Source organism: Hippopotamus amphibius, chromosome 16 (assembly GCF_030028045.1).
Source record: "Hippopotamus amphibius kiboko isolate mHipAmp2 chromosome 16, mHipAmp2.hap2, whole genome shotgun sequence".
NCBI classification, from domain to species: domain Eukaryota; kingdom Metazoa; phylum Chordata; class Mammalia; order Artiodactyla; family Hippopotamidae; genus Hippopotamus; species Hippopotamus amphibius.
In genome coordinates, this window is record NC_080201.1 from 59,734,593 (window position 1) to 59,754,988 (window position 20,396).

Here is a 20,396-nt window from a genome sequence, read left to right on the forward strand (position 1 = left end):
TCCTCTGTCTACGCACACTCCCTTGGTGATCTCATCTGCTCTCGTGGCTTTAAATACCAACTACATGCTGACGACTCCCAAATTTTATGTCTCCAGCCAGACCTTGCTCTGAAACTCTCGACTTCACATCCAAATGCCTACTCAACAAATTCACATTGAAAACTGAACTCCTGTCCTCCACCCCTCTCACGTTCCAAATGGGCTCCTCTTACAACCTTGATCCTCTCAGTAAATAGTCTCTTCATCCTTTTATTCCTTGGTCGAAACCTCAGTCTCGCCCTTGAATTCCTTTTCTCACACCCCACACATCCATTTTGTTACCAAACCCTGCCAGCTCTACCTTCAAAATAGATCCAGAATAGGACCATTTCTCAATGCCTTCCGCCCTCGCCACCATGGTCCCTCCAAGCCACCATCATCTCTCACCTGGATTATTGCAAGTTTCTTGTCTGGTCTCCCTGTTTTTGTCCTTGTCTGCCTACACTCTGTTTACGACACAGCAGCCAGAGTGACCTTTTATTTAAAATGTAAGTCAGAGCCGGTCGCTCCTCTTCTTGAAAACCTGCAGTGCCTCCCACCTCACGCAGAGTGAAAGTCAAGTTTCCTTATGGTGGCCGACAAGGCTCTAGATCATCTGGCCCCAGTAGTCTTCTGATCTCTCCCTCCCCCTCCTCTTCTCCTGCCCCTCTCATGCCGGGCACAATCCCATCTCAGAACTTCAAAACTTTAATTCCCACTCCTGGAGCCCTCTTCCAAACCAGATGTCTGCCTGGTTTCTTCCATTCTTGTCATTCTCTCCGTGAAGACTTTCTTGACCTCTGTAGTTGGGGATCCCTGAGACAGGTTCAGGGAATCACTAGGGACTCACAGAACTCAGAAAAGCTCCTGTACTCACGATTTTGGTTTATTACAGCAAAATGAAAAGGCACACAGGGCCCAGTTCAGGGGAGACCAGGCACAAGCTTCCAACCGTCCTCTCCCAGTGGAGTGGTATAGACAGCGCTTACTTTGCCCAGCAACAACGCGTGACCACACGTACAGGGTATTGCCCACCAGGAAAGCCCACCTGAGCCTTGGTGTCTGTGTTTTCTATTGGTGTTGGTCACACAGGCACATGGCTGTCTGCCTGCACGGCTTCCACCTCCTCCACAGGTGAAACATGCCCCAAGACCTCCATCATAAATCACCTTTTTGGGATAGACTGTCTGGCATGGCCCAAGGCACTCAGGTAAAGAAAGACACTGTTATTAGACAGAATATTCCAAGAACTTAGAGGTCATCTCCCAGAGGCTAGGCAAGGGCCAAACCTTTCTTTGTAATGTGCAGGGTTTGGACAACATAGTCCTGCTGAGTTAACCACCCCCTGCAAAACCCACTGAAAATTATAACTTTCCTCTAACATTCTCTATCCCTTTATTCTGCTTTGTTTTCCTCCAGAGAACTTACTCCATCTGTAATAGTTCATGTTTGTTTTTCTCTTTTATTTTGTTTTTGTGTCTTGGCTGCTCCATGAGGCTTGCAGGATCTTAGTTCCCTAACCAGGGATTGAACTCAGGCACCAGCAAGTGAAAGCACTGAGTCCTAACCACTGGATCACCAGGGAACTCCCAATATTTCATGTTTTACTTATTTACGTGTCCCTTGTTTGCCTCTCCTCCAGAAGTGAGCTCCCAGAGGGCAACAATATTATCTGCTTTGTTCCTAGAGCAGTAACTGGCACATAATAGGGTTCAATGAATATTCTGCTGAATGAATGAACTACAGGCATTTTTGAGGGTGCAGAGAGATATGAATCCTTATCTGGGCAAAAACTTGCCAGTACTTGGTGAAATTGATTAAGAGTAAGGCTTTTGGTCCAGTGGTCCTGCTCCTGTGAATATCCCAGAGAAGTGTTCTATAGTTATATAAGGGGCCTGCCCCCAAATGGTCATTGCAGTATTGCTTGGGTAGCGGAAGGAAACTAGGTGTCCATCACTGGGGGACTGGGTCATTAAACATGGTGGACATATACCATGGAGTGGTGCTGCTTAAATTCTAATAAGCGTTGAATCCGCTGGGGGTTAAAATGCAGGTTCTGGTTCAATTGGTCTGGGGTCGGGTCCTAGACTCTGACTTCTAGTAAGTTCCTGATAATTCCGAGACTGCTGTTGCCTGGACCACGCTATGAGCAAGGGTATATAGACTCAAGCAGCCCCGGCCAGTAGAACTTTCTGCAGTGGTGGAAATTATTCATCTACACAGTCCAATGTGGCAGCCACCGGCCACACACAGTTACAGAGCATCAGTAATGTGTTGAGTGCGACCGAGGAATGCAATCATTATGCATAGTCAGTCTAGCTAATTTTAGTTTGAAAGTTAGATGACTGCGTGTGGCTAGTGGCTACCACCTTGGACAGCACAGGTTGAGGAGACACTGTGGTGAGTGGTAATAGAACAGATGGGCAGACCGCCACGTGGATAGGCTGTTAACACACTATTTTGGTGTGAAATAACATCCCATCACCCTTGGCGGAATAAGATCGCCTTAAGACCGAAACCTGACTCCTCACTCACACCCACCTTCCTTTGTACCCAATTTCATCAGATCTAAAATGCCTTGATTGTATTGGCGCTATTATTTTGTATACCACTGAGAAAGGAAAAGGAGCTGTCAACTAAATTAGGGCATCATGCTGAGACATAACGCTTTCAGCTAGCTATAAGATGCCTCCCTGCTTTCAGAGGAGGTAAAAATGGGAAAGGGATGTGCATCTGAGAAGTAATAAAACAGGGTATGCAACTGTCGCAGCTGGGAAGGTGAGTTGGAAATCAGATTAAAGTCATCTTTAAACTGTTTGTCCTTAGCTTGATAGAAGGTTGCAGGCCAAGAATTACAGCATGGTCTGTGTCCTCATCTGTCTGGGGGTTCAGAGCGACTCAAGGACACGGCTGCTTTCAACTCCTTCCCTCCGCAGAGCTTGTGTGGCTGCTACACATGAGACCCAAGGTGTGTCTGTGTCACCTTGGCTCTCATGGTGATAGACGAAAGGTACCGTCTCCACTTCCCAGCAGTCTTGTTTTCCCGTCTGTTTTTCTTTCTCTTAATTGAAGGATAGTTGATGTAAAATATTATATAAGTTACAGGTATGCGATATAGTGATTCACAATTTTTAAAGGTTATGCTGCATTTATAGTTTTTATAAAACACTGGCTCTATACCCCCGTCCCCCCCCTCCCCCTCCAGGAATCTTTTGAGCTGTTGTAGTCAGGCGGGTTCCAGACCTGCCCTCTCAGAACTCTCTGACCCTGGGCTGTCCCCCACAGCAGAGCAGGTGACCACACATGGCCATACAGCCTTCTACTGTATCTGAGTCCCGCAGTATCCACGCACAGAACCACAAGAAGATGGACACGGAATCGGGAAGGGATGCGCAGGTGCTCACCGTTACAGCTGTAACATGACAGACATAAATAGCCTCAAAGCATAGATATCAGTAAAAATAATTAGGAATTGATGAGTTTTGAGTATTGACTTTTATAAAGTATACATTATTTAATTGTAAGTTTATGTAATTTAATTTCCAATAGTGGCTATGGTTAGCAACCGGCTTTCAAAATTCCTGAAAACTTGCCAAGAGGCTCCCATGGGCTAGTATGAGCTGGTTCTGGTACACCCACAAGAGCTGCCACCCAGCCCAAGTTTAATGACCTTTTAATTCATAGGGACTCTCTACTTTACTTTTCAATTATGTTTACTGTTTCTTGTCCGTCACCTCCTGCTAGAACGTAAGCTCTGGGATGAAAGCATTTGGATTTGTCTGGCTTGTTCTCAGCCCTACTTCCAGTACCTAGATCCATGCCTGGTGCATAGCAGGTACCCTATAAGTAGACCAATGCCTTGCGCACAGTAGGTGCCCAACAGTCATTCTTGAATGAAAGTAAGAGAGAGAATGAGGTTCATAACACAATGATTTCATGTAAATCACAAGCAACACAGTGTGACAACGCAGGTGTTCCGAGGATTCAAGGCCAGCTCTGTTGGTGCCTGTGCGGAGGGAGGGGGCCCAGAGCCAGGGATGACAAATGGAAATAAGTAAAATGAGAGCAGGGCTCTGTCAGGACCTGAACTCAAGAGGGTGATTAACTTAACTCTCCTCACTTGAGATCTGATTAGGAAAAAAAGAGGACCTCTTCATCCACATAGTGTTTTCCACGAAACAAGGTAGGTCTTTGCCCTCGTGGTCCTGGACCTCAGCAGTCCCTGCTCACAGGCCTCCCAGGGGAGGCTGGGGGAGGGGCAGTCCTGCTCAGGGTCACACTGCAAGGCTGGGGCTTTTCCTCCTACCATACCGTGTACAGTGGGTGGTGAGGGGGCAGACCCTCAGGGGACACCACGCACCTTGGAACATGGCTCCTCACTGGGCAACATTGGACCTCTGCGTGCATATCTGTTGGGTGAATTAAATGACTGGAGAATGGAATTTAGGGTTGTTAAAACTTTATTAGTAGTACTTATCTGGTTTTTAGAGACATCAAAAGTTTTGAAAATTGTCTTTTTCGGAATATAGTGCCAGATCAGCTCCTTTGCCCTCATGCTCCTGCTCTGTGTGTCTTAGGGGTGCCTTGAATAATGACGGGGAGGCTTTGGGGTGTGGAGAGGACCCCTGAAGGAACTGCTCTGGGAGAGGGGAGTTCTGAGCCAGGGGTCAGGATCAGGATGCTGGGGGCCTGGACTCATGGGTCTGAGGGATGGGGAGCTGGGGGCTGGGATCTCTGGGTCTTGAGTGGGAGGAGCAATGTCTTGGAAAGCATGTGGGCAGGTGATATTCTGTCACATCAGCTATGATCTGCTCTGCATGGTTTCCTGGATCCACCTTTGGTACTTGCACAGATTGGTATAGACGCCGGGGTAACCAGGCTGGGCACAGCGCTCCATCCCCCAGGACACGAGGCCCTGGAGCTCTCCTCCGCACACCAGGGGTCCCCCGGAGTCACCCTGAGGGGGAGAGACAGAGATGGAGACATCCACAGACAGACGGCCAGAGCTGTGGGCATGGAGAACCCGAGAGGCAAAGATGGGCCGGGGGTGGGCTGAGACCCCCGCCCCCCCGGTAGGGGCTCTGCAGATCTCAGCCCCTGGGCGTTGGGGTCACTCATTCCCTCTCTGTCTCTGTCCCTTGGGTCTCCTGAGCCCCTCTTCATCTCATCTCGGGCTCTAGAAAACTATGTGTGTGTTTCCAGGTGTGCCTCTGGAGCCATTGTTTTGGAATGGATTAAAATCTCTAGAGGGCTTTCCAGGTACCCATATGTGATGACAGCAGTGGACTAGCTCATCTCATTCCCCCGACGAAGACCTGCTGCCCCCATGGGACAGGTGAGGAAACAGGTCCAATACCCAAGGGCAAACAGAGAGGAGGCAGACTGGCTATTACAACCTCTCTAGGTCTCTGGGTGGGGGGGGGGTCCCCTGATCTTCATGCTCCTGTGGTCCTTTCGTACCTAAGTCCCAGCCCCAAACAATCCCCCTGCCCAGGCTGTCTCCTGGGCCTCACCTGACAGGAGTCCTTCCCGCCTTCGGGGACCCCCGCACAGACCATGCCGTCGGTGATGGTTCCAGAGTAGGCCCGCCGACACTCCTGATCCGAGGAGATGTTGATGTTCACACATTGCAGAATGTTGGGGTACCTGGCTGGTGGGGGGCACCGAGGGGTTACAATGGAGTCTACCCTCCAACATGACCCAGGACTCAGACCCCCAGCCACTCCCCCCTCAGACCCAGGACTCAGACCCCGCCCCCTCCCCCCTCAGACCCAGGGCTCAGGCCCCCGCCCCCTCCCCCCTCAGACCCAGGACTCAGGCCCCCGCCCCCTCCCCCCTCAGACCCAGGACTCAGGCCCCCAGCCCCCTTTCCTGACGCAGGACTCCTCACCGATGGGACTGGATGTGGTGCCCCAGCCCGACACCAGGCAGGAGGTCCCCGCGTTGGCACAGGCGCTGGCCACGGCGATGGGTCTCACTGCCTTCCCCAGCCGCGCGGGCCGCTCCAGCCGCAGCAACATCAGGTCGTTATTGTGGGTCTGGGAGTTGTACTGGGGGTGTGGCACCTGGCGAGCCACACGCAGCACCTGCTCTGTGGGCTCCCAAATCCTCCGGTTGTGCTTGCCCAGGGCAACTCGAAGAATCCTGGCCCATGACCCCCAGGAGTAGTGCGGCTCAGGTTCTGACCCGGAGACTCCTCCCCGCCCTCCAGCAACACTGCCTTCCCTGGTGATGAGTTTCCTTCAAGTCTAACCCTCCCTCTAACTGCAGACTGTTTCCTGGCCTCCTGTACCCTTTCCCCCTGCCTGGGCATTCTCTCTGGATCCAGTCTTACCATCCTCCCCTTCCCCTCGTGGGCTATGCTTTGCCTCCTGACTTGGGTATAAGATGATGGGTGGGCATTCTTGGCTCCATCCTAGGGTCTGTCTGTGCCTGGATCAATATTCTGTGTCCTAAGTGAGACTCTGGGCTGTGGCTCTAGGCTCTAAATCAGAATGAATATTCTCAAGTAGGCTTCAGAGTTCTAGCCTGGCCCTGGAGCTCTGGACATCCTGAACTTATGACTCTAAGATAGGAGCTGGGTTCTAGATTGAGTCTGGATGATAGCATACTTTCAATACTGTGTGAGCTCCAGTTTCGAGGCAAAAGTCTGGACTTCTGGTTCTAGACTCTGGTCTGAGCACTTGACTTCAGATCGGCTCTGGGTTCTAGATGGAGCTCCAGATTATAGTCTGGATCCCAGGTTCTAGATGTTGGTTTCAATTCTGGGCTCTATGTTCTAGATTCTGGGCCCTAGGTTCTACACTGAACTTCAGTTTATGGCATTAGATCTGGTTTATGCGGACTGAGTGAGCTTTTATCTGGACTTTTTGACTTCTAGTCTGGGGTCTGGGGTCCAGGTTTAGGTCTAGAATCTGGGAAGGGCTCTATATGAAGCTTTAGATTACGGTCTTTATTTTGGGATGTGGATGCGGGTTGAGGTCTGGATTCTAGGCTGCTCAAAGAGGAGCTGTAGATTAGACTCTGGATTAAACATTGGATATACAAGGATTAGTCAAAAATCATCTGCACTCTAGTTATATTAAAACTTCTGTTGGTCACACAGCCAGAGTGTGGATAATTTTTGACTCACCCTCATAGAACAAGCTCCAGGTTCTGTCTTTATCCTATGCTCTGTGCTGTAAGCATGTTCCTGGATTTATGGCTGGACTGTGGGTTCTGAACCTGACTCTGGATTCCAGGAAGTGTTCTGAGAGGGGTGGGTCCTGAGTCTCTGAAGGTAGACTGTGTCCTGAATTCAACTACCACTTTGGGACGGGCTCCTCATCTTAGACTCTATGTAGGGCTTGGCTTCTGGATGGATCTCGGGTTGTGTGTTAGGCTCTAGAGTCTGTGTGGGACTCTAAGCTGGTGTATAGGTTCTAAATGGTTAATCTGCTTTTAGAATCTAAACTGCGTTCGACATTTATGGCTGGATTCCATGTTCTGAGCTAGGTCTGTGGTGCTAGGCTCTTATCTAGACCCCAAACCAGGATCCAGCTACTACACTGGGTTCTACACAGGGCTAGACTCTGGAATACACTTGACAGAAGAATAAGGAGGGGGTGACTTACGGGCGGGCACAGTGAGCAGCGGTGATGACCCACTGGCCAGACAGCAGGGACCCTCCACAGAGGAAACTACGCCAGGGACCTGCCAGTAGGGCTGCCTGCCATGGTTGGGAGTTCTTGTCGCACGGGTGGCCACCAAGTATCCTGGTCTCGTTCGCTTGGTTCTGTGCCGTGGCTAGGAGAAGGCAAGGGTGAAGTGGACTGGGGAACGCAGATGGACGAATGCTCTCCACCCACCCCCAGCTCTCTAGGATATTCGGAATCCACAGATCCCCCTATTTTGCCTAATCCTGAAACCACCCACCTTTATCTACCTCACCCTATGTGAGATGTGCCCGACATTGCCCCCAGTACTGTCCCAACACAACCAGGGAGTTTTTGACACCCCCTAACCCCCAGACATCTCTAGAATATCTATTATTGGATCCCAGGGCCACCTCATCCACGGTCCTGATACATCTACTTCCTTTCCCACGAATGTTTTCTACCATTAGTTTTCACAATACACCACAATTCCACCCAGTAATCCTCCAACACCTTCAGGGGGCTCCCTGTCCCTTTCCCAGACTTCTTCCTCAATATGCACCCCCAGGACCCACTAGCTCTCTGCACACGCACTCTGCATGCCACGCCACACGCCCTGCCAGGAGCCCACCACCTCATCATCATTCCCACCATCCTTTCTGACAACAGGTTACCTTTCCCATATTCGTTCTTCCCCTAACACAATCAAGAAGTGTCCTGCGGTCCTTTCTAATAAGACCCAGTCAAGACCTGATAGTTCTGCTCAATTCCTCATTTACGTCTCACTATCTCCTACAACTCTCTGGACCCTGCAATCTCCTAACACCTCCACAACTTAGAACTTAGGCTCCCCTCCAGCACGCTCCTCCGCCATGATCCCCAAACGACTCCCCACCCCTTCTCACCTGGTCACTCGTGAGCATCTCGGGTCCCCAGGGCCCTTCCCCATCTCTTAGAGTCCAGGCCCCACTGCTGTCTTACCTACAGCCAAGATCTGAAGTGCTGTCAGCAGGAGGAACATTCTGAGGACTGGGGGTTGGATTCTGGCAAATGCAGAGAGAAAGTGAGAGTTAAGGATGCTGTGATCCAGAAGTTACAGGTCAGAGAGAGAGAGAGAGAGCCTCTTAGACAGAGACTAAGACCCTTAGAGACAAGGATGAGGGACAGAAGAGAGGCCTGAGACCAGGAGGGCAGGGTCTGGAGGCTCCTTGGTGGCTGGAGGGAGGATGCTGAGAAGGGTTCAGGTCCTGCCTTGATGTCTCCTGTCTGGAGGTGTGGGGATGTTGTCTTGCTTCCTTGCCACTCATGGAGGCCTTTTATCCCTGGTCTGAGTAGCTGGCCCTGCTCCTCCACCCTTCTGACTTTTTTTTTTTATTGCCTAGTTTCCATTCCAGAATCTCCATCCCATCTCCTCCCTCTCCTCTCTGGCCAGAGAAGCAGCCACAATTGTTAATGAGAACCTGCCTGCCTGGTGGGTGAAGGTGTTACAATCTGGTAGGAAGCCAGGGAGGGGGACCCCAGGGCAGGGTGGACGGGGTGTGTGGGGGTCAAGGAGGGGATGAGAGAGGGAGGAACAGAGGCAGACAGAGAGGATGCCACGGGAGGAGAGAGAGGCTAGGGAATGTAAGAGAAGTAGCATGTGAAGGTGGAGAGGCAGAGAAAGAGTAAGAGAAGTACAGGCCAGAGAGAGAGAGATGTCAGAGGCAGAGAGAATTTAGGGGGATGGAGAGAGAGCAGGAGATGAATATAGATGGGTACGGGGAGCCAGACAGGAAAAGACAAAATGGGTGGGGGCAGGACACAGGGACAGAGACTCATGGAGAGATGAGTGTGGAAAAGTGAGAGACAGAAGCAGAAAAACAGAGGGGAGAAGGGGAAGACAGGATAGAAACAAGCACAGAGAAAGAGAAAAAAGTGAAGAGAGGAAAAAAGAGGAAGACGTACCCCTCCCTCCAAACACACTCATACAGAATAATAGCAGTGATGATGGAAGGAGGGCGAGACGTGACAAATAAGGAAGAGTGAGGAGGAAGGCAGGAACAGGCAGAGGACAATGGGGAGGTGGAGGCAGGGACACAGAGGAGACTGCGGAAGAGGAGACCAGGAGGCAGAGATGAAAGATGACGGCCACCCAGGAAGAGAGAGGGGCAAGGGGGTGGGCATGGGAGCTGGCAGGAGACTGGAGGTGCTGGGGCTAGGCGCTCCCATCTCCAGCGCCCTCTAATTCTAACTTGTGGTCCTCGCAGTCCTGAGAGGTGGGGGAGCAGGGGCCCCAACAGCGAGTGGGGGCGGGGGTCAGGGCAGCACTGGTGTCCCCCAACTCAGGCTCTGCAGAGAGGTCAGGGGAGAGTGGGATACAGGGACCCAGAGAGAGGGCGACAGGGACCCAGAGAGAGGGCGACAGGGACCCAGAGAGAGCAGGAGAGACAGAGTGATGAGATGAGGAATGGGTCCAGGCAGCCCGAGGCGGGCCTGGGTTTAGGGGACCCATCTTAGCTTTGGGCTGGGCCCGCCGCCCTCAGCCTCTCCCCCAGCCTCTTAAATGCCTTAATGACTGCGATTTGTCTCTGGGCCTGGGCAGCCCATCCGGACCACCACACAGTGACTCAGGAGGCCACCTCTCTGTGCTCTCTCTCTCTCAGCAACCCCAGGGCTGGCTCCCAAATCACTTTCCTCCCCTCTCCCTCTGGGCCGGTCTGTGCTCTTAGGGAGTAGCTCTGTGCCTCAGAACCCACACGCCCGCCTCTCCCGGTTCATGTCTGTCTCCCAGGAACTGGGAGGGCCAGTCTGCTGAGGGGCCTCGCTGCCTTGAGCCGAAGGTCTTGGCTCAGGCCCTGGTAAACCAGAAGGGCGAGATGCACACACAGAAGCCCCTCTGCCAAGAAAGAATTCCCTGGGGACGAGGCATGGGGTGGCAAGGGCAGCTGCTCTGTGAGGGCACAGCTCTGCATCTTGATGCTGTTGTGGTTACATAGATCTACACACGGGATAAAATGACACAGAGACACACGTGCACATACCTACGTGGGCAAATAGATGCACGTAAACAATGAACACGGAATGAACCTGCAGTCTCAGTGGTAGCTCGGTGCGCTGGTCGATGTCCTGGCTCTGATTTTGGACTGCAGTTATCTGAGCCGTCAGGACTGGGGGAAGCTGGCGGGAGTGTACCGGGACTCTGTACTCTCTGTGCAACTTCCTGTGAGTCTATCATCATTTCAAAATAAAGAGAAACAGAAATTCCTGGCAAGCACAAGCCCCGCCCCTCCTCCTTTTGAGGAGAAGGCTGTGATTTGAGGGACTCACGGGGACCCTCTGCTGACCTAGACTGGCCTGGGTAAACCTGAGACCTCCCTCTTCCTAGAAAGAACACTTGGCTTAAACAGAAGGCCTCAGAGAACCCCAGGGAGCCCAAGGGGAACAGTGCTGGGGATGCAGCCACAAATAGGGCTCGGTTAACTGCCTTATCCTCTTCATCCCCGCCCCTAGCCCCATAGTGTCACTGCCAGGCTATTCACTCCCTTCCCACCAGACTCCACTCTGGGCTGCCTTGCTCCCCACTCCACCCACCACAGCATTGTTTGCCATGACAGGGGTCCTCAAAAAAATATTTGATGAACGAAGGAAAGAATGAATGAACATATGGCCACAGTCCTTGCCTCCAAGAAACTCACGGTTTGGCAGGAAAGGCCTAAGAGGCAACAGGAAACTCAGTCCGGTGTGATGTGTGCTCTGATGGGGGTGTGGGGGGCAGTGTCAAAGGGCCTGATGAAGTCCCGGGGGTGGGAAAAGGGTTCCCAGAGGGTGGGCTAAGTCGGGTATTGCAGATGAGTAGGAGTTCACCGGGAGCGGGGTGGTTGGAGTAAGGTCAGGTGGGAGGAAGGAGGGTGGCTCTGAGTAGAGACCTTCAGACAGGAGGATGGTGCAGATCTCAGAGTGCTAGAGGGAGAAGTGACCCAACGGTGATGCTGAGCAGGGGAGAGAAGAGCCCTTAGGGTCCTCACTGCAGACCTAGCGCCAGAGCTTAGGAGAGCTGTCTGGTTAGAGACAGTGGTGGGGTGTTACTGACACAGATGATGGAGCTGGAAACCAGAGCACTGTGGAGCTCACATGGGGGGATTGTATAGAGTGGAAAGACCGGGGTGTCTGCCCAGGACCCCAAGGAAGACCCCTAGCTTAGGGAGCGGGGGACCAAGAAGGAGCCATGAAAGAGCTAGAAGGAAATCAGGAGAGGATGGCATCATGGAAGTTGAGATAAATTTTAAGCAGGAAGTGGCACAGGGGTTGGACACAGCGAGGTGGCGACTGGGACTGGAGGGGGTTTTTTGTTTTTGTTTTTGGCTACACCACAGGGCACATGGGATCTTAGTTCCCTGACCAGGGATCGAACCTGTGCCCCCTGCATTGGAAGTGTGGTGTCTTAACCACTGGACTGCCAGGGAGGTCCCGGGACTGGAGGTTTTAAAGAAAGTTTTCATGGAGTGGGAGCCGGGTAGTTGGTGGAGAGGAGCATGGAGCAGAGGAGACCCTGGGCAAAAATTACTCTTAGATGTGGCAAGGAGATGGGTGTGTGACCAGTGAAGGCTGGTTACGAGGGAGGAAAACACAAAAACACTCACATTTAACTTATGGTACCGGGGGGGAAGGGTTGGGGGCAGGGATCGTTAGGGAGTGTGGGATTGACATGTACACACTGCTTTACTGAAAATGGATGACCAGCAAGGACTTACTGTATAGCACAGGGAACTCGCCTCAACATTAGGTAACCTAAATGGGAAAAGAATTTGAAAAAGAATAGATACATGTATATGTATAACTGAATCCCTTTGCTGTACACCTGAAACTAACACAACATTGTTGATCAACTATACTCCAATATAAAATAAAAAGTTAAAAAAATAAATTTCTGACTTTAAATTGTCAGAAAACAAAAACAAAAAACAAAAACAAAATCCACTCAAGTTTACTGGGGGCTGTGCTATGTTCTTCTTTCTGCCTTTTTTTTTTTTTTAATGTTCAAAACTTTCTAAAAATGAAAATCTTTAATTGTGGTGAAATATACATGACATAAAATTTACCATTTAAGTCACTTATTTTTTTCATTTTACTTTGGGCTCCCTTGGGTCTTCGTTGCTGCACGCGGGCTTTCTCTAGTTGTGGAGAGCGGGGGCTACTCTTTGCTGCAGTGCACGGGCTTCTCATCGCGGTGGCTTCTCTTGTTGCGGAGCATGGGGTCTAGGTGCGCAGGCTTCAGTAGCTGTGGCTCATGGACTCAGAAGTTGTGGCGCACAGGCTTAGTTGCTCTGTGGCATGTGGGATATTCCCAGACCAGGGATCGAACCCATGTCTCCTGCATTGGCAGGCAGATTCTTAATCACTGCGGCACCAAGGAAGTCCCCGTTTAAATCATTTTTAAGCGTACAGTTCAGAGGCATGAAGTATATTCAACTTGGTTGTGCAACCATCACCATCACCCGTTTCCAAAGCCTTTTCATCTTCCCCAACTGCAACTCTGCCCCATGAAACACCAGCTTCCCATCCTCCCTCCCCTAGGCCTTGGTAACCCTCATCCTACTTTCTGTCTCTATGAATTTGACTACTCTAGGTATTTCATATAAGTGCAATCATGTAGTAATTGTGTGATTACTTTTTGTGTGTCTGGCTTATTTCACTGAGCCTAATGTCCTCAAGGTTCATGTCAGAATTTCCTTCCTTTGTTTACAACTTTTTTTTTTTTTTTGGGCCACATCATGCATGCGGGATCTTAGTTCCCCAACTAGGGATCGAACCCATGCCCCCTGCAGTGGAAGCAAGGCGTCCTAACCACTGGACCACCAGGGAAGTTCCAATAATTTCCTTCCTTTTTAAGGCTGGATCATACACCATGGTATGGATAGGCCACATTTTGTGTATTCAGGCAACTTCTCTATGTGGATTAGCTTTTTTTATTCCTCCTTCCCTCTTCCTTTCCTCTCTCCCTTCCTCCCTCTCCTTCCTTCCATTCAACAAATATTTCTTAAGCACCTACTAAGTATCAGCCGCGGTTCTAAGTGCTGAGGATACAGCAATGAACAAAACAGACAGAGATTCCTGCCCTCCTGATGCTTACATTGTGGAAAGAAAGGCAATCAAGCATGAGAAAGTTAAATAAATACAACGTATAATATTACAAACTACCAGTGCTAAGAAGAATAAGAAAGCAGGGAGGAGGTCAGGGTCAGGGGAATCTTGACTGCGATGATCTTTGAGCAAAGACCTACAGATCGTCAGGGATATCGGAGGAAGGCTGTTACGGACAGAGGGAACAGCATGTGCAAAGGCCCTGAGGTGGAAGGAAGTCCGATGTGTCTGAGGACCAGTGAGGAGGCCAGTGTAGCTGGAGCAGCATGAGCCAGGGGAGAGAAGAGATAGAAATGAGGGCGGTGAGGTCATGGAAAGTCCAGACTCCATGGGCTAGGTACCATCTTGTGCCCATTTTACAGCCTGAGAAACGGAGGCTGGGGGTGGGGGAAGTGGCTTGTCCAAGGTCACCCAGCTGGTAAGCAAAGGAAGAAGCGTACAAACTCCTGGACTCTCCGAATCCTCTCTATTGCCTCCCAAGGTAATTTGAGCCTCAATTCCATCTGAGCACTAATTTATGTGTCAAACACTGTTTTAACTCATTTTCATAAATGAATTCACCAAACCCTTCCCACAGTCTTGTGAGAAAGGTACTCTTATTATCATCCATGTGCAGATGGGGAAGTGGAGACGCCCATCCAAGGTTACGCAAAGCTGAGTGGTGGCACCATGATTGGAACCCAGGCGGAGAGCTCTTAACAACCGCAGGGATGCCAGAGAACAAAGGGGCGGATGGTGCAACTGCCAGCGGAGTGGTGGGATTAATCCAGACAAGAGGAAAGACGCCTCTTCCATTGTTCCAGAAAGGAAGAAGGAAAGGGTGGGGGAGGTTGCAGGTGGGGTGTGGGTCAGGTGGCCGGAAGTTGGGGGGGGGCCAGGCCAGGGAGACCTGGAGGCCCTGGCCAGCTTATCTCCAGGGGCACCCGGTTGGGGAGATGAGGATGGCCAGTAGGGTCCTAGGTGAGTTTGGTGATCAGGAATTTAAAGAGGCATCCTCTGAGCACCTGGATGAGTTTGTTTTGTTTTCCTCCAGCAAACAGCAGCCACGTGCAGGGCTGGGTGATGGTGGAAGGGATGCTGAGACAGGGGAGATGAGGATAGTAGGGGGGGAGGGTAAAGGGGTGGATTGTGGGGGTAAAGGAAGTGCAAACAGAAGGGGCTTGTGGGGGGGGCTGCAGGAGGATGGTCAGGGTGTGTCTGAGGTGGAAAAACAGGTATGGCAGAGCTCTGGAAGCATCGGAGGCTGTGGTCAGGGAGTGGGATGTGGGATCTTGTGGTTTTAGAGGTGGAGCTCTTCTGGATGGAGATAGGGGTCAGGGTGTGAGCATGGGAATGGGTGATAGGGGAGGTGGTCTCTGGCCGCCTCGAGGCTGAGCGACTGTGAAACCAGGAGGTCCTCTCTCCTGGGGGCTCCTGACTCCCTGTCAGCAAATGCCTGTCTCCATCTCCGTTGACCGTGCAATCTGGCAGGTTGTTAGGGACTTTATATACATTATCATATTTAATCCTCACAAGAGCTTTATGAAGTTAGGGCTGGATTAGGGTTAGCGTTGGTACCACGTTAGAGATGAGGCAACTGGGTCTCAGACAGATGTCACTTGTGCAAATGGCATTAGCCGGGATCGGAACCTGGGTTATCGGGCTGTTCTACGCCACACCATTCTGTCTCCAAATCTGTCTCCATGCCATCAAGGGCAGGGAGTTCTCTGCTGGATCCTTGTCCCCTGGAATAGTCCCGGCGTGAGAGTTCGTGCAGAGAACATTTCCGGGATGTGCAAATAGACCCTCACCTTGGGACTTCCCTGACAGTCCAGTGGTTAGGACTCTCCCTTCCACGGCAGGGGGCACGGGTTCGATCCCTGGCGGGGGAACTAAAATCCCACAGGCTGCCTAAAAAACAAAAAAAAAAACAAAAAGACAAAAAAGCCCCCAAACAAATCAAAACCAAACCAAACCAAAACAAAAACAAACAAAAAAACCCCAGCGGACCCTCACCTTTGTCTTTTGTCCCCTGTCAGCTCTTGGCTGGCAGTTTCTCTAGTACCTCCCAAGTGCCACGTCTTGCTGAATTCCCCCATTGGCCCTGCGAAGTGCACACAATCACTCCCATTCTACAGATGAGGAAAGAGAAATGAGGTCAGTTGCCCAACAAGCAAGTGGTGGGGCTTGGATTCGAACCCCAGTCCCCTGACTCTATGTCCCTCTGCTGCTGATCTCATGTGTCTCTCTCCGGGTAACCTCTCAGATGGCTCTGAGTCAGCACCTGTATCTGCTACGTGCCAGGCAGCTGCTGCCTGCACAGCTGGATGCCTCTGATGCCCCAGCAACAGCCAATGAACATCTCCGCCCCACCTCCCTCCATCTCCATCATCAATCACTTATTTCCCTTTGTTGGTGATGACACCATCCTCTCCCTGGTTCCTTCTGTCAAAAGCCCGCACTCCCAGTTCCCACGTTGACAATTCCTGTCACCTCAGTGCCAAAATAGACATGGAATCCACCCGCTTACTTCCTCTCACTCACCCTTGTCCAAACTACCCCCATGTCTCACCTGGACAGGTGCCATAGCATCCAAGCTAGTCTCTCTGCCTCCATAGTCAAACCCCGTTCCTCATCCTACTCCCACCCCACACTAAGTCCATTCTCCATTTGGCAGCCAATGCATTCTTAAAATATAAAACAGTGTCATGTTAAGGGATTTCCCTGGTGGTCTAGTGGTTAAGAATCTGCCTTCCAATGCAGGGGATGCACAAGTTCAATCCCTGGTCTGGGAACTAAGACCCCACATGCCATGGGGCAACTAATGAGCTAGAGAGACCATGCACCACAACTACAGAGCCCATGCACTCTGGAGCCAGCATGCCACAACAAAGATCCCGCGTGCTGCAAATAAGACCCGACACAGCCAAAAATAAGATAAATATTTTTTTAAAAAAAAGATCATGTTAAAACCTGCTTAAAACCCATCTATGATTTCCTGCTGCAATTATAATAAAACCTAAACATCTCCAAGGCACTCTGCGTCTGGCTCTATGTCCATCTCTCCCACCTCACCATTCTCATGCCCCCTGGACTTCCTTTATTTTTTCTTTTTTTTGGCTGCATTGGGTCTTCATTGCTACACGCAGGCTTTCTCTAGTTGTGGGAGTGAGGGCTACTCTTCGTTGTGGTGCACAGGCTTCATTGCAGTGGCTTCTCTTGTTGCAGAGCACAGGCTCTCAGTGCGTGGGCTTCAGTAGTTGCAGCACATGGGCTCAGTAGTTGTGGCACACAGGCTTAGTTGCTCCACAGCATGTAGGATCTTCCTGGACCAGGGCTCGAACCTGTGTTCCCCTCACTGGCAGGCGGATTCTTAACCACCGCGCCACCAGGGAAGTCCCTCCTTGATTTTCTTTAATTTTTTTTAATATATTTTTTTCTCCTTGACTTTCGTGACCTGGTAGGTGCCTTCCCACCTTAGGGCCTGTCTTTGCTGTTCCCTCTGCCTTGGACACGCTTCCCATCACTCTGCCCATGACCCATCACCTTCTCTAGAGCAGACATTCCCTTCTAGTTTCTATCTCCGCCCTTTGTTGGTTTTCTTTCTATGCCTCAGTTCAATCTATAATTGCTTTATGTGTTTGCTTCCTTTTTTATTGCTGTTGTTTTTTCTCTATGGCACTTATCACCATCAGATGGCTCTTGTGTTTTACTTCCTCTTCTGTGTAGTCTATCTCCAATTCGAGTGCCAACTTTGACAGGGCAGGGGGTTTTGCCTGCTTTCTCTGCTTCTTTTCCCTGGTACATAGTAGGTGCTCGGTAAACATTTATGGAACAAAGAAACATTTCTCTCCCTCAAACTGAGGCTTCATTAGGGCAGGGACCTTGTCTAACGTGTTCACTGCTGAATCCCTGGAGCCCACGGCACCTGGCATGTGCACAGGCTCTATGAAAACAGGCTGAATGAGAGTGAGATTATCGGGAGGCTTCTTCTCCCCAGAATCTCTGCACCCAGTGCCCCTGCATCTTCAGACCTGACAGTCATCTCTAATAACCTAGCCCTGGGAGAGTACACACAGTGGGAAGATGGGGAAGCCCATCTTTCTGAGTTTAGGTTCCAAATCCTTGCAGGGAAGAATGCTCCTGACTCCAGGGGATGGTACCCTAAGGTGTGGGGCTTCCCGCCTCATCAACCCTCCCTGGTCCTTTCACAGACATTCGGTAAGTATAAAGGACCCCTTGTGTTTACGTAGAGGCTGTGTTTCACCAAGGCCTTGGACTTCAGCCAAAGCCCTGCTCCATGCTGACTAGGGCATCCTGCCTCAGCAACAGCCCTGCCCCACCCTCCACGTTTACTATGGCTTTCTCCCTCAACAAGACTCTCCTGTGTTCACGATGGCCATCTGCCTAAGTGGCAAACATCTTTGTTTTTGTTCAGTCTGTGTAGGAGAGGTTTCTCTTGTATTGACAGTTTTGGGGGGTTTATGCAGTAGCTCTTACACTTAGAAAGCACACCCTAGAGTTTAGTAGGATTTCCAGGCTTTTTAAATAGCCTTCATATCTATTCCCACCATTCCCACTCCCTTATGGTTTTGGCTTCTCCCTGGCCTCCTGGCCTTTAAGTTCCGCCCCCCTACCCCCCGCCCCCCCCATCCAGTCCTCCTAGACACAGCCCCAGAAGGCTCCTTCTGACACCGGGGGTGAGGCCCGTCTGCTGTAAACCCTTCCCGGTGTCCCATCACCCCAGCGGAAAATCTGCCCTGTGCAATGGCATCCTGGCCCTCCTGGGGTGGGGGAGGGCACTGGCCACCTCCAGCAGCTCCTCCCCAGGCGTCGGGCACCGGAAGCAGCAGTTTCGCTGGGCTCAGACACACTTGCACGCTTGTCCCCTTCCCACCCCTTTCCCAGTGCTCGTTCTTACTCACCTTCTGGGTCCTGGTTTAAACACTACCGCCTTCAGAAGGCATTCCGTGACGCCCCACGCTGAGTTACCCGCCCCACCTCTGGGCTCCCCTGTGCCCTTACTAATCCCCGTGGTGACACGTATCCCTTCAGGTCTTGATTTGCCAGTGTCGGTCCGTGCCACCTCCCCCATCAGACAGGGAGCCCATTGAGGGCAGGGGCTGGGGCTGACTCAGCTCTGTGTTCCCCCTGCCTCGTGCAGGGCCTGGCTCCTGGGAGGTGCCGGCAAATGTTTGCGGCATGAATGAAGGGATGATTCTTATCACTCCTCTGCTCAGAAATCTCTGTGGCTTCGGCCTCAAAATCACAGCTGCACCCTCTTACCTCTCTCCTCCACTCACCCGCTCCACCACTCCCCTGCCTCCCTCGGAGTTTGCACATGCTGTTCCTCGGCCAGTAACGCTCTTCCTACAAAGCTGCCTCACCTTGTGTGGGTCTTTGCTCAAATGTCACCTTCTCTTCAAGGTCTTCCCTATTCACCCTACTAAAATGCGTGGCATGCTCCCCATCCCTGGCTTTATCAACGTATTACCATCTGACATACTACATATTCTACTTATTCTCCTCCTCTTCTGGCCTCTCCCACGAGGGCGGGTTTTTGTTTTGTTCACTGCTGTCACAAATCGAGTGTTCAATCAATATCTGCAGAATGAATGAATGAATGGACACATGGATCTTGAGGTCACGGAAGGTTTCCAGTGTTCATAGGGGACCTTCAGGTTTCTGCCAGGCTGTGTCTCTCCCCCTTGGAGGCTGGCTCAGGCCAGGGGGGGGACCAGTGGGGAGGTGGGAGGAAAGAGCAGAGCTCCCCAACCAGGCAGCGGAAGGGAAGAGATCTTGCTCTGCGGTCGGGCCATGGCCACCCGATGCAAGGCGTGTTAACAGTGACCCCTTGTGGTTGGAGCCGAGAACAGCATCTTCCCCAGCTTCCACTCGAGGCCTTCTTGTCACACTTGAGACAGAACTGTGGTCGAACCTGAATGGAGGTGGATTGTTAAGTGTAACATACACACTGGATTTTGAAAACTTAGTACCAAAGGAAGGTAAAATATCTCACGGTTTTAAAATATCGATTACATGTTAAAATAGTAATATTTTGGATATAGTGGGTCAAATAAAATATATTATTAAAATTTCATCTGTTCCCCTCCCCCCCATAAAAAGATAGCTACTCGAAAGTTTTAAATTATGCATATGGCTCACATTATATTTCTATTGGATAGTGCTACTCTAAACCACAACAGAAATCTAACCACCCACCCACCTCCTGGTGTGAAGGGAGAAACTCAGTTACAGAGAAGTCCCTTGCCCAAAACCACATGGTGAATCAGTGGCTACAAGGTCCCCTGGCTTCCAGCGGGCGGCATAGGAAAAAGGGTCAAGAGCCCTAGCTCCTTGACTGATTTTCTGCTGTGTGGCCTTGGGCAAGTCACTTCACATCTCTGAGCCAAAATTCACCCTTTGTAAAGTTGGGGATCAAAACGCAGTCCATCGTAACATTGAGCTAACGCAACGGAGGAGTGCTCCGCAGTGCTGGTGCACTAGAATCACTCCCACTGACGGTGATCGTCTAGCACCCCCTAGAGCCCGTTCTCTCCACCACAGCTGCAGGGATCTTTAGAAAATGTAAATGAGTTCCTGCCTCTTTGAGACCCTGCAGGACCCAACCTGGCTACCACCACA

The 20,396-nt window shown here is 51.1% G+C and overlaps 1 protein-coding gene across 1 annotated transcript; it reads right to left on the reverse strand.

Annotated features, from left to right (window-relative positions):
- Positions 1-4,471: 4,471 nt before the first annotated feature.
- On the reverse strand, positions 4,472-8,963 carry KLK14 (kallikrein related peptidase 14). Its single transcript, XM_057713001.1, has 6 exons — positions 8,836-8,963; positions 8,634-8,695; positions 7,632-7,803; positions 5,909-6,162; positions 5,532-5,668; positions 4,472-4,975 (listed from the first exon to the last, which is right to left on the reverse strand). The coding sequence occupies exons 2-6, from the start codon at positions 8,671-8,673 to the stop codon at positions 4,820-4,822; spliced, it is 759 nt and encodes a 252-aa protein (XP_057568984.1). The 5' UTR covers positions 8,674-8,695; positions 8,836-8,963; the 3' UTR covers positions 4,472-4,819.
- Positions 8,964-20,396: the final 11,433 nt, after the last annotated feature.